At 42.9% G+C, this 14,271-nt stretch overlaps 1 protein-coding gene across 7 annotated transcripts in view; it reads right to left on the bottom strand.

The window, feature by feature from the left end:
* Nucleotides 1–3,289: 3,289 nt before the first annotated feature.
* The window catches only part of LAMTOR3 (late endosomal/lysosomal adaptor, MAPK and MTOR activator 3), a 46,924-nt gene continuing 35,942 nt past the window's right edge, over nucleotides 3,290–14,271 (bottom strand). For 6 of the 7 annotated variants that reach the window (XM_033957113.1, XM_033957104.1, XM_033957123.1 and 3 more), the window contains exons 8-9: nucleotides 9,137–9,206; nucleotides 3,290–3,585 (exon numbers count right to left, since the gene is read on the bottom strand). In XM_033957113.1, the coding sequence (XP_033813004.1) occupies nucleotides 9,170–9,206 (37 nt within the window). In that variant the 3' untranslated portion in view covers nucleotides 3,290–3,585; nucleotides 9,137–9,169. The remainder of the gene's footprint in view (nucleotides 3,586–9,136; nucleotides 9,207–14,271) is intronic. The other variant, XM_033957132.1, reaches the window with a different exon arrangement.

Raw genomic sequence — 14,271 nt, 5'->3', positions numbered from 1 at the left:
GTCCTGTTTGTCTACGTTCTCTCTGGCAAACTTCAGTCTGGCCTTGATGTTTCTCTTAGAGAGCAAAGTTTTCCTCCTTGCACACCTCCCTACCAAGTTAAATTTGTGCAGTCTCTTTCTGATTGTCGAGTCATGCACTTTCACATCAACAGTAGCAAGACCTGCTGTAGGTCCTGTAATGACATTTTAGGGTTTTTGGAGGCTTCTAGTAGCATCTTGCAGTCTTCTTTGGGGGTCAACTTGCTTGGACGGCCAGACCTGGGCATGATGGAAGTTGTTTGGAAAGTCCACCACTTGTACACTATTTTCCAGACTGTGGAATGGCTAATGTGAAATTCTTTTGAGATATTTTAAAATCCCTTACCAGACTTATAAGCTGCTACAATTTTCTTTCTGAAGGCCTCAGACAGCTCTTTTGATCTCACCATGGTGTTCACTCTCACTGCAGCAGTCATGAACACACCAAACTACACAAGAAAGGCTCCAGGGTGGATATGGCAAACTACAGACCAGTGAGTCTCACTTCAATAGTGAGCAAACTAATGGAAACCCTAATCAAACACCAAATGGATAGGATCATGGACGAGGAGAATCTGCGGGATCCCCGCCAACATGGATTTACTAAGGGGAGATCGTGCCAATCCAACCTGATCGGCTTCTTTGACTGGGTGACGAGGAAGCTGGATGTTGGTGAGTCCCTGGACATCGTCTATCTGGATTTCAGCAAAGCATTTGATAGCGTGCCACACCGCAGGTTGCTGAACAAGATGAGTTCTTTAGGTTTGGGCGACACTTTAACCAAATGGGTTGGGAACTGGCTTGGAGGTAGGCTTCAGAGGGTGATGGTGAATGGCACTCCCTCCGAGATGTCGGAGGTGATAAGTGGAGTGCCACAGGGCTCCGTCCTGGGCCCGATCTTGTTCAACATCTATATAAGAGACCTGACAGAAGGGCTTCGAGGTAAAATAACATTGTTTGCCGATGATGCCAAACTGTGCAATGTAGTGAGCAAAAGCACAACAGACAAAAAAGCAATGACAGACGATATGGTGCATGACTTACTTCTGCTGGAGCACTGGTCTAGGTCCTGGCAACTCAGTTTCAATGCCAAAAAATGCAAAGTCATGCACCTGGGAAGCCAGAATCCATGCAAGATCTACACCCTAAATGGCGAGATCCTGACAAGAACTGTAGCAGAAAGAGACTTGGGAGTGATTGTCAGGGAAGACATGAAGTCGGCAAACCAAGTGGAGCAAGCTTCATCCAAAGCAAGGCAAATCATAGGTTGCATACCCAGGAGTTTCATCAGCTGTAAACCTGAAGTCATTATGCCACTATATAGATCCATGGTGAGACCGCACCTGGAGTACTGTGTGCAATTCTGGAGGCCGCATTACCGCAAGGATGTGCTGAGACTGGAGTCGGTCCAGAGAATGGCCACCAGGATGGTCTCGGGACTCAGGGAGCTCCTGTACGAGGAGCGGTTGGGGAATTTGCAGCTCTACTCACTCGAGGAGCGTCGAGAGAGGGGAGATATGATCGAGACATTCAAATATCTCACGGGCCGCATCAAGGTGGAAGAAGACATCTTCTTCTTCAAGGGTCCCGCGGCAACAAGGGGGCATTCGTGGAAAATCAGGGGTGGGAAACTGCACAGTGACACTAGGAAGTTCTTCTTCACTGAAAGGGTGGTTGATCGCTGGAATAGTCTTCCACTTCGGGTTATTGAGGCCACCAGTGTGGCGGATTTTAAGGCCAGATGGGATAGACATGTGGGATCTATCCGCAAAGATAGATAGCGAGGATCACTGGAGTGGGCAGACTTGATGGGCCGTGGCCCTTATCTGCCGTCTATTTCTATGTTTCTATGTTTAAGTAGGGTAAACCTCCTTTAAAATGCTGAGTTACGATGTTCTAATCATGTGCACTTGATGTGATACACCTGTGTGTTATTTGAGCCACTTTAATTGGGAGGATATGTGGGGGTGTCCTAATTTATTCCTCAGTTAGAATACACATTTTTATGGATATCTTTTGTTTCATGAGTAAATCAAGGAAAATGTTTGTTGTTTACCTGCAATTACATCACTTTCTTTTCCAGAGATGAGCCCACTTCTTGCACTGCGGCCCAACATAGGATACCTTATACCAATAACACATCCAGAAATAGGTATTTTCATAAAAATAATATTTATTCAATTCATATCAAATTAAACTCGAGGTTAAAATTAGAATGAAAATTAAAATGACAATTAATTATGTGCACTACATGTATTTCTATAAAACATATTATTTCTGTGTGTGGGGGACTTTTTTTTACACGAGACAAAGTTGTCTATGTATGTGAAGATAAAGTTTCCACTGATCAAAGCTTTGAGGTCATTTATATACTATTAAGATGATTAGTAACACGTCGTTTCACTTTCCAGTACCCAGCCAACACGTTACCTTAGGAGGGACAGTTTTAAACAAAGACATTCCTTAAGCTTTTACAGATAACAGGCTTAACAAAAAGTTTTACAAAGTATAAAATTCTCGGGGGTGGGGGCTCACATATCGAGTCAACACTCGGTTTGCGAGGCAAAATTTGCAAGAGAGTGTTTTGCTCATCTTGCAGTACACTCGCAAACCAAGGTTTGACTGTACACTTCTCACTCCGTATTTGCAGAGAAGGGGAGCAGCATGGCTGTGAATACAGAAAAACCGCAAATAACTTTTTGTATGTCACTCACTGTTTTCTGTAAAAATCCTGAAAATAAAGACACAAAACTGCAAATAAAATTACCTGTTCCTGCCAAGAAAGTGCCACGATTTCCTTTTTACAACACTGAGAGGATTGATTTTCTCTGTGCATCGCTGGGAGCTTCCTTTGATGTAAATTTGGGGGCGGAGCCTGCGCAAGAAAAACTGTGAATAACCGAAATCGCAGACAATGAAACCGTGAATACGGAGGGGGAAGTGTATTATTATTCCCTTTTTCCTCTATATAATTTCCTGATCTTTTGTTAATTATCCTTATAAGGATTTTTTTAAATTAAGTTTGCTTATAAGACACAAATGACTTTTACACTTTCCATCTTTGGACAGCTTGTCACACCCTCCTTTATTTGCTCTCGCTAGACAGCGCCACATCTCAGAGCTAAATAAAAAACGATTTGACATCAATATGTGAACATTTCTTAAGAAAGAACTAAATATTTCATGGGGTGTCCTAATTTTTTTCACACAACTGTTTCTTTATTCAACAGTATGATAAAGACTCTATACAAAATTAGAACCTGCACAGAACTATAGAAAATAGGTTTACTTCCTCTGAAGACAGCCACGCTTTACATATTTAAGGAAAATAAAGTAAAACAGTACTGAATTAATTTACAAAGGCAACAGGATACAAGAGCAGCAGATTACAAGACAATTTGAATATAAAGTAGAACACTGCTAGGTAAGATCTCAAGTCCTTCTAGTGAAAGTTATAGAAAGAAGTTACAGCAAGATAATTCACCAATTTTTTTAAAGAAACCTCTACCACCTGCCTCAGCTCTTCAAACAAGGGATCAAACTCCTTCTCTAAGCTGATGATCAACCCTGTCAAAAACATAAAAGGAAACTGCATATAAATTTTTAAACAATGCTATTTGATTTTGGCTATAGCACCATAAAGTTATACAAGGTTAAGCAGACAACAGAACTCCTGTGGCGCTCCAAACATGTCATAAGAGCACATAAACAGTAGGAAGAGGAAATGACAAAGAGGCAAAGAGAGCCTTAAGATAATGCCTTAATTTTAAACTAATGCAGAAGCTATAGAAAGCATTAACAAAAGCTAAGCCACATTTAGTAAGGAAAAGGTTTACTGAGTTCAGCATCATGTCTCTGACAGTGGCTACACAAGAAGTCAGCAGATTCCAAAAGTACATCCACTTCTTATAACTCATTTCCAGGGATACGTAATGGCTTTTTTAAAAGTCTAGAAGCTAAATTTTTATGGAATGGGGAAATTGAGTTCCTGTGGGGATGGGGACCAATTTGTCCCCATGCCATTCTCTATCACCAAGCTTCATCCCCCTCTCTTCCCACCTGGCTGTCGGTGTGGGCTTTTGGTTCATTTTTAATTTTTTTAAGCCAGCTTTTAGTGCTCCTGAAAAGGGAATAATGCTAGACGAGGCAACCCTGCTCTTCCTGCAGCAAGGGCCCTACAAGGACCAAATGGAGCACTCCATCAAGTTAATCACCCATGGGTGATGGATGGTGGCTTCAACTTGGGAGAAAGGTCATTAGGCTCTAGCAAGTGGTGTTACCTTAGCCTGCACAGTTGTGAGGTAAGGAAGGGACCAGGTGCACCAGCCTAAACAACCTATCATCTGCTGAAGATGGAGAAAATACTTGAGTTCTCCCACAGAGCTCCAGCCCTTATACTGATGATATCACTGGGAAAAGACAATTTCTCTACCTCCATCTGCTGGTAGGCAGGGGATAAACCCCAACCATACAGGATGTGCAGCTAAGGCAGGAGTAGGCAATTCCGGTCCTAGAGAACCGGAGCCAGGTCAGGTTTTCAGGATCTCCATAATAAATATGCATGAGATAGATTTGCATCTCAAGGAGGCAGTGCATGCAAATCCATCTCATACATATTCATTGTGAATTTCCTGAAAACCTGACCTGGCTCTGGCTCTCGAGGACCGGAATTGCCTACCCCTGAGCTAAGGAATGATCATTAGTAATCTAGATCATGTCAGTGGATCAGTTTTGGTGATGATTGGGCCGGGAAAATAAATGTGTGCTACTTTGGTCTATGCCTCAGTCTGACCAAGCCTGGGTTGAGCAGAATAGAAACGTCAATTTAAATCTTATAAACAACTTTTTTTTTATATATTCGCTGCTGGATCTTTATAATAAAATGTTTAAATTTGTTAGATCTATCTACTACTAGTCAGGGAGCCACATATGTATACTGCTGGTGATCCGTGTATATTTGGTTTCTGGTATGTAAGAAGCTGATACTCAAAAGATTACTCTGACTAACTTTGTTATTTAGACAATTACTTTTTAAATTCCTCATAATACATCTCCTAAAAATTTAAGGTTTTGTTTAGCCAATAAGACATCTGGACAAAGTTTAGCTACTTCCAAGAGCTAATACACAAAGTGTTCCAGAAGCACATTTTCTTTAGCTGGATAATTACAATGTTCATTTCTGTCCAGATAAACTTAACTGGACAAGTCTGGTTGCAGTTAATAGCTGTTCTAAAACAAACCATATATGTAAATATGGTTACAGATGGCAGCACTGAAGTGCCACTGAATACAATATCTGGAAAAAGTTAAAAGGATCAACACGCTAACTCTGTCACTACTGCACTGAACCAATCTCTCCTCTTCACTCGTTCTCTGTTTCTTTGAACAACGCCCTTATCCTCCCTGTCTCGTTAGTTTGCAACCTCGGGGTAATCCTTGACTCATCTCTCTCATTCTCTTCACATATCCAACAGACTGAAAAAAATCTGTTGTTTATTTCTCTACAATATTGCTAAAATCAGATCTTTCCTTTCTGAGCCCACCGCTAAGACCCTCATCCATACCCCGATCACCTCTTGCTTAGACTTCTGCAACCTGCTTCTCACTGGCCTTCCGCTAAACCATATCTCTCCCCTTCAATCTGTGCAGAACTTTGCTGCACGCCTCATATTCTGCCAATATTGCTATGCCCACATTACACTGGCTCCCTATCCGTTTTAACATTCAATTCAAATTCCTCTTACTGACCTACAAATATATTCGCTCCACAGGTCCTCAGTATCTCTCCTCTCTCCCCACATACCTCCCCGGGCACTCCATTCAACAGATAAGTCTCTCTTATCTCCACGGCCAGCTCCAGGCTCCGCCCCTTCTACTTTGCTGCACCGTATGCCTTGAACAAACTGTCTGTCTTGGTTTCTCAGGCTCCGTCTCTGGCAGTATTCAAATCCAGACTCAAAACCCACTTCTTTGAAACTGCTTTCAGTTCCAAACTCCAATCCACCTGCTAAGCACCAATATCTGTCTTATCATTCCTGTAATTCATCCACCTGAGCACTGTGTATAGATGCACCTTCTTGTCCAGTTTGTCTGTCTTAACTAGACTGAAAGCTCTTCTGAGCTGGGACTGTCTCTAAGTTTTGATTTACAGTGCTGTGTATATCTAGTAGTGCTATAGAAAAGATAAGTAGAACACTGGGCTCTAAATGTCCTTTCAATGTCTCTGGGATTTTGTGGTGTCACAATGTTCCATATCTTTGGAGAATACCTTGTGTACATGTTACTTTGTCCAGAGCCAAGGAAAAAAAGACTAGGGAATGCAACGTTCTTGAAATGTTGTTTATTGAGAGGATCGAGAGGAGAACTGGCTAACTATAGACCTGTGAGTCTTACGTCGGTTCCTGGGAAGATGGTTGAAGCACTAATCAAGGATAGCATAGTGCAACACCTGGAAAATCACGACCTCATGAGAGCAAGTCAACACGGCTTCAGGAAGGGGAAGTCATGTTTGACGAATTTACTTCAATTTTTTGAGAAGGTGAACAAACAAATCGATAGTGGAGACCTGGTGGATTTAATTTACTTGGACTTCCAGAAAGCATTCGACAAGGTTCCACAAGCAAGGCTTATAAGGAAACTACTAAGCCACGGAATAGAAGGGGACGTGCTCATATGGATAGGCAAATGGCTAGAGAACAGATTGCAGAGGGTAAGCATAAATGGGAAGTTCTCGGACTGGGAGAAGGTGACAAGCGGCGTGCCCCAGGGCTCGGTTCTTGGGCCCATCTTATTCAATATCTTCATAAGTGACCTGGAAGAGGAAACAACAAGTAATATAATCAAGTTTGCAGATGACACAAAACTATGTCGGGCAGTTGGGTCACAAAAGGACAGCGAGGATCTCCAGAAGGATCTGAACCAGCTGGAGAAATGGGCGGAAAAGTGGCAGATGAAGTTTAACATAGAAAAATGCAAAGTGATGCACCTGGGTAGGAAAAACAAGGAACATGAATATAAAATGTAACATTGGGCAAGAGCGAACAAGAAAGGGACCTGGGGGTACTGATAGACAGGAACCTGAAGCCGTCGGCTCAATGCGAAGCGTTGGCAAAGAAAGCAAACAGGATGTTGGGCATGATAAAGAAGGGGATCATGAGTAGATCAGCGGGCGTCATAATGCCGCTCTACAGAGCAATGATCAGACCACACTTGGAATACTTTATCCAACACTGGTCTCCATACCTAAAGAAGGATATAACCCTGCTGGAGAGGGTGCAGAGGCGAGCAATGAAACTAGTAAAAGGTATGGAAAATTTGAGCTACAAAGAACGACTCGGAAAACTGGGACTGTTCACCCTCGAAAAGAGGAGACTGCGAGGGGATATGATAGAGACTTTTAAAATACTAAAAGGATTCGACAAAATAGAGCAAGAAACATCGTTATTCACATTGTCAAATGTGACACGGACAAGAGGTCATGGACTGAAACTGAGGGGCAGCAGGCCCAGGACAAATGTCAGGAAGTTCTGTTCGCACAGCAAGTGGTGGACACTTGGAATGCTCTCCCGGAGGAGGTTGTGAAGGAGACTACCATTCTGGGATTCAAGGGCAAGTGGGATGCACACCTTCTTGCAAAGCACATTGAGGGATACGGGTTAACAAGGTCTCCATCAGGGAACACCTAGCTTGGCCTCCGTGTGTGCGGGTCGCCGGACTAGATGGACCTAAGGTCTGATCCGGTGAAGGCGTTTCTTATGTTCTTATGAGAACTACCAAGATAGATACATCCACTGTATATGGTTATTGACCCTGGCCATGTTGATGGACCCGACACAGTCCATGTTTCAGTTTAAACAAGCCTTCCTCAGAGGTCCAGGTCAGTTATCACTGCTAAAGATACTGACTTGGATGTCTATGCTATTAAGATACTCCTTACTCAAAAGGCAAAAATCGAACTTGGAACAGACAAACATCTGCTTTGCAGAGTTGATTCTGCGAAGCAGACACTCATCTTTTCAAGTTCGATTTTTGCCTTTTAGTAAGGAATATCTTAATAGCATAGACATCCAAGTCAGTATCTTTAAAGGTGATAACTGACCTGGACCCCTAAGGAAGGCTTGTTTAAACTGAAACATGGACCGTGTCGGGTAAATCAACATGGCCAGGGTCAGCCACCATACACAGTAGATGTATCTATCTTGATATTTCTCATCTCTCTCAATAAACAACACTTCAAGAACATTGCATTCCACAGTCTTCTTTTTTCCTTGGTATTCCCTGCTTTACTGTGGAACCCGCTTGGACTTCTGTCGTTGTTTACTTGTCCAGAGCCAAGCAGGAACCAAGTTGGCAGGCACAAAGTTACCAGTAAAAGGAAGCATATATGCTTGGATGCAGATGAAGCTTGTGCAGTGCTTGTAGGGCTCCTCAAATGAACAAAGGTCTAAGCCCTGCTGGGTGTCAGCAATAGTATAAAGGCTTTTGCAGAGTGTCCATTTGAGTATTCAGTACCAACTCATTCTGAACCTTTATTATGATGTGCCATATTACTGCTTGTTTTTTTCTGCACAGTTTGTTGAACTAGGAAGTTTGTTACTATGAATTTTTCTTTGGGTACCTTTTACAGCAGGATAATACTAAGGCTGAAAGCTAGCAGAAGATTCCAAGAATGTATGCATGCACTCAGGTCATGCTGTAGAAATATTAGCTTAGAAGACATTTTTCTAAATATGGATTTTGTGGTAAGCTACACATCAGTGATGAAATGCTACTTTTCAGAAATATCCTGGAGACACCATACAGGGAAACCTAATAAAAACGGATAACAGTAACCAGCCAACAATAAAACTATGGCATAAAATGCACTTTTCTAACCTAGAGCTAATATCATCCTTGCAGACAGTGACAACATGAGCAGAAAAGCAGGCTGTGACGACATCAAATATTACTACTACTACTATTTATTTTTTCTAAATTATTATTTTTTAATGCAGTCCAGAATTTGCACCCAGTATGAATATGTTCATTGTTTTTACTGTTGAATATCTAATATCTTCATCAATATATCTAAGACAAGTATTATGTAAGCATACAGATACAGTCCACAGTAAAGAGATACCTGTGTTTGCAATGCAGCTTGCTATGAAGCTTACTACCAATCGTAATCGTAATCGAATGAACCGCAACACCTGGAAAATATGTATTTATTCACAGTATTAAAAGTAAGAAAATATCTTTTTAAAGCAACACCAGTATGTACCAAATGGCCTTCAGCTACAATTATCCTTTACTACTGTATATAAGCAAGTTTGCTGTGACGTAGTAGTTAGAGCTATAGCCTCAGCACCCTGAAGATGTGGATTCAAACCCTGTGCTGCCCTAGATATTCTAGATAGATTGTGAGAGATTGTACCTACATGTAAACTACTTTGAGTGAGGTTGAAGTATAACTACAAAAAGCCGATCTACAAATCCCAATCCCTTTCCCTATCAAAATAAAATAATTAACCATGGAAAAAAAGAGTCCTTTTGCTCCTCCCTTGTATGTCCCTCTTCCCTACAGTACAGAGACCTCATTTTGACTGCTTTGCAATGACACGGGAGGAAAAGCAGGTTCCTGAACTGGGAAAGAAACAAAATTTCAGTACAGCAACCAGCTACTCTGCATCATCATAAAGAATTGGCTACACTACTCCTTGCTTTTCATCATTGATATTTATAGACTTAATAGTCCTGCTGGTTTTAGGGAAATCTGAACAGGCATGACAAGGTCATAGCAGGACTAGCCCAGCCAATATTTTTATTATTTTTCTATTTTTTTGCCACAAACCTCAAGACAGGATACAAAAGAACATAAGAATTGCCATACTGGGACAGACCGAAGATCCATCAAGCCCAGTATCCTGTTTCCAACAGTGGCCAACTCAGGTCCCAAGTAGTAAAACAGATTTTATGCTGCCTATTCTATGATTAAGCAGTGGATTTCCCCAAGTCTTCGCAATAACAGTCTATGGACTTTTCTTTTAGGAAATTATCCAAAACTTTTTAAAACCCTGCTAAGATGATTTCTCCACATTCTCTGTTAACGAATTCCAGAGTTTAATTACACATTGTGTGAAGAAATATTTTCTTCAGTTTCTTTTAAATCTACTAAGTAGTAGCTTCATCACATGCTCCTTAGTTCTAGTATTTTTGGGAAACAGTAAACAAACAATTCACATCTACCCTTTCCACTCTACTCAGTATTTTATAGATCTCTCTTGTATCACCCCTGAGCCGCCTCTTCTCCAAGCTGAAGAGCCCTAACCGCTTTAGCCTTTCCTCATAGGGAAGTTGTCCCATCGCTTTTATCATTTGTCATCCTTCTCTGTACCTTTTCTAATTCTGCTACATCTTTTTGAGATAGTGACCAGAATTGCACACAGTATTCATAATATATTTTCCAGTAGATAGATGAGTCATTCTAGACGTGTGGGTTTTCTTCAAATAGTCGCAAGCCATCTGCAGAAGAAATCCACTCCAAATTTTTTCCCTGCCATTTCTGTACTTCACAGGGAGCTCTGATGCCACCTGCAGTTAGTACCCAAAAATAAAGAGCTCCATTGACAGAAGGTGAAGTAGGCACTTTCATAGGAATTTTCCAAAGTATCAATAGATCTGCTCAAACAAAGTAACATAGGAACTCAAACATCTTATACAGATATCTGCAAGGTCCCAAAGCGCAGAATAGCATCCAAGATACAACTTAGGGATGTATATACAGCATGAAAACAATAGGTAGGTGCACAAAGGATAGGGTGGGAGTATAAAATGACACACCTATCTATTGGAAAAGATATTATCATGATAAAGGACATAATCACTTTTTCCAGTGTAATAGGCGAGTCATTCTAGACATGTGGGATGCACCCAAAGCAGTCCCAGAAATCTAGCATAGGCTGACTATGTCAGCCCTCAAAACCAAGGACCCAAAGATACAGTCCTGTCATGCCACCACTCTGTAAACTCTGTAACACTTGGCAAAGATATGCAGACTGGACCAGGCAGCCACTCTGGAAATCTCCTCTGGGGAGACTGCCCTAGCTTCAGCACAAGATGAGGCCACGCTCCTGGTAGAATGTGCTTTGACAGAAACAGGAGACTACTTCTCAGAAATAATGTATGCTGACAAACTGGCTTTACGGATCCATCTGGAAATTGTGACCTTGGAAGCAGGAGCACCCCACTTGGAGAAATGAGTCAGCACAAACAAATGGTCTGAGAGTCTAAATTTAGGAGCACTCTGTGCATGTCCAACTTCTTCAAAAGGCGGTCTTGTGACTTAGACCCCATAGGCAAGCGCAATTCCTGATTTACATGAAAAGCTGAAACCACCTTTGGCAGAAAAGAAGGAACAGTGCCGTAGGGAGTCCCAGACGCTGAGATCTTCAAAAAGGACTCTGTACAAGAGAGAACCTGAAGTTCCGAGACATGTCTCACTGAAGTGATTGTGACCAGGAAGACCGCCTTAAGTGTCAAGTCCAAGAGGGATGCACCTTTTAGAGGCTGGAGAGAACCATGTTAAGGTCCCATGAAGGGAAAGGTGGCTTGATTGGTGGCTGAATTCGAAGAGCCCTCTTCCAAAATCTAGCAATGTCTGGGAGAGATGCTAGTAAAGGAATATAATCCCGAGCTCTGAAACAAGAGAGCCCAGCGATCTGAACCCGAAGGGAAGCCACGGTGAGGCCCCTGTCCAGACCCTCCTGGCCAGCACAATGGACACTGGAGCCGAATACGGTTCCACACATTCATGGTGACACCAATGTTGGAAAGTCTTTCATGCCTTAGAAAAAGCCAAGACTATAGTCGACTTCTTTGACTTGAAAAGACTAGCAATGACCACATCCGAATAGCCTTTTCATTCTAGTGCTTTCATGCTCAGTAGCCATGCCGTAAAAGCAAAGCAATTTGGATCCTCTATACAGACTGAACCCTAAGACAGAAGGTCCAAATGGACCAGATACTAGAGGCTGCACCCTTTGCGAAGCTGCATTAGATCTGTGTACCACAGTCTGCGAGGCCGATCTGGAGCCACCAGAATTATGCTGCTGATGTGATCCGCTGAATGACTCGGCCTATCATGTGCCAGGGAGGAAAAACATACAACAGAACTCCTTGAGGCCACGGATGCACTAGAGCGTCAAAACCCTTGCTTCAACTAAAGAATCCGTTGGCTTTCTTGTTCTTCGCTGTTGCGATGAGGTCAAAGTGAGGACGACCCCAGTGCTGAACTATGGCTTGAAACGCCTCAAAGGTCTGTCTGCTGAGGAAGTCTGCTTGAATATTGTTGACTACATGCGATGCCAAGAGCGCCTGGAGATGACGCTCCGCCCAGTGGAAGAGCATATGAGCTTACAGAGCCAGAGATGCACTCTTGGCACCTCCCTGGTGATTGACACTGCTGTTGCATTGTCAGAGAAGACTGACTGCTTGACCTTCCAGCATCTTTTGTAGCTTCACTAGAGCCAAACGAATAACGTGCAGCTCTAATCTGTTGATCGACCAATTTTTCTGTGAGGGCATCGAACGCCCCTGAATTGGGTGTCAATTGCAATGGGCTTCCCAGCCTTGGAGACTGGCATCAGTTGCAACTACCACCCAGGAAGCGATCTGCAGAGGCATGCCCATAGAAAGGGTCTAGGCTGTAGCCATCAACTCATGATGGCTCGAGCCTCCAGAGACCAAGGTAGGCACTTCTGGAGCGTGTCCATCTGAGGGGACCAGCAGGAGAGCAACGCGTGCTGGAGGGGATGCATGTGAGTTCTTACCCAAGGCACTACATCGATTGCAGCCACCATAAACCCCAAGACCTGGAGATAGTCCCATGCCGATGGAGCAGCCTTGTCCAAGAGACAGGAAATCTGAGAGCATAACTTCTGCCTGTGTGCCTCTAGTAGTTAACACTGCCATGTTGAACAAGACACCCAGTTACACAAGGAGTGCGTTGGCGTCAAATGGCTCTTACTGTAATTCATAATCCAGCTCAGGTCTTCCAGGACTTTGAAAACCCAATCCACAGTCTTCTGACCCTTAGTAAACGAGGGAGATCTGATCAGCAAGACGTCCAAGTAGGGATAGACCTGTAAATCCATCTTGCACAGGTAAGCTGCCACTACCACAATCACCTTGGTGAGAAACTGTTGCCAGGCCAAAAGGAAGAGCTAAAAATTAACATAGTAACATAGTAGATGACGGCAGATAAAGACCCGAATGGTCCATCCAGTCTGCCCAACCTGATTCAATTTAAATTTTTTTAAATTTTTTCTTCTTAGCTATTTCTGGGCAAGAATCCAAAGCTCTACCAAGTACTGTGCTTGGGTTCCAAATGCCAAAATCTCCGTTAAAACCTACTCCAGCCCAACTAAACCCTCCCAGCCATTGAAGCCCTCTCCAGCCCATCCTCCCCCAAATGGCCATATACAGACACAGCCCGTGCAAATCTGCCCAGTACTGGCCTTAGTTCAATATTTAATATTATTTTCTGATTCTAGATCCTCTGTGTTCATCCCACGCTTCATTGAACTCAGTCACCGTTTTCATCTCCACCACCTCTCTCGGAGCGCATTCCAGGCATCCACCACCTTCTCCGTAAAGTAGAATTTCCTAACATTGCTCTTGAATCTACCACCCCTCCACCTCAAATTATGTCCTCTGGTTTTACCATTTTCCTTTCTCTGGAAAAGATTTTGTTCTATGTTAATATCCTTCAAGTATATCTGAATCATATCTCCCCTGTCCCTCCTTTCCTCTAGGGTATACATATTCAGGGCTTCCGGTCTCTCCTCAAACGTCTTCTGGCGCAAGTCTCCTATCATTTTTGTCGCTCTCCTCTGGACCGCTTCAAGTCTTCTTACGTCCTTCGCCAGATACGGTCTGCAAAACTGAACACAATACTCCAAGTTGGGCCTTACCAATGACCTGTACAGGGACATCAACACCTTCTTCCTTCTACTGGCTACGCCTCTCTTTATACAGCCCAGCATCCTTCTGGCAGGAACCACCGCCTTGTTACACTGCTTTTTTGCCTTTAGATCTTTGGACACTATCACCCCAAGGTCCCTCTCCCCGTCCATGCATATCAGCTTCTCACCTCCCAGCATATACGGTTCCTTCTGATTATTAATCCCCAAATGCATTACTCTGCATTTCTTTGCATTGAATTTTAGTTGCCAGGCATTAGACCATTCAACTAACTTTTGCAGATCCTTTTTCATA

Source organism: Geotrypetes seraphini, chromosome 1 (assembly GCF_902459505.1).
Source record: "Geotrypetes seraphini chromosome 1, aGeoSer1.1, whole genome shotgun sequence".
In the NCBI taxonomy this organism is placed as follows: domain Eukaryota; kingdom Metazoa; phylum Chordata; class Amphibia; order Gymnophiona; family Dermophiidae; genus Geotrypetes; species Geotrypetes seraphini.
Note: the sequence above shows the minus strand (reverse complement) of the source record. Positions and strands in the feature narration are given on the sequence as shown.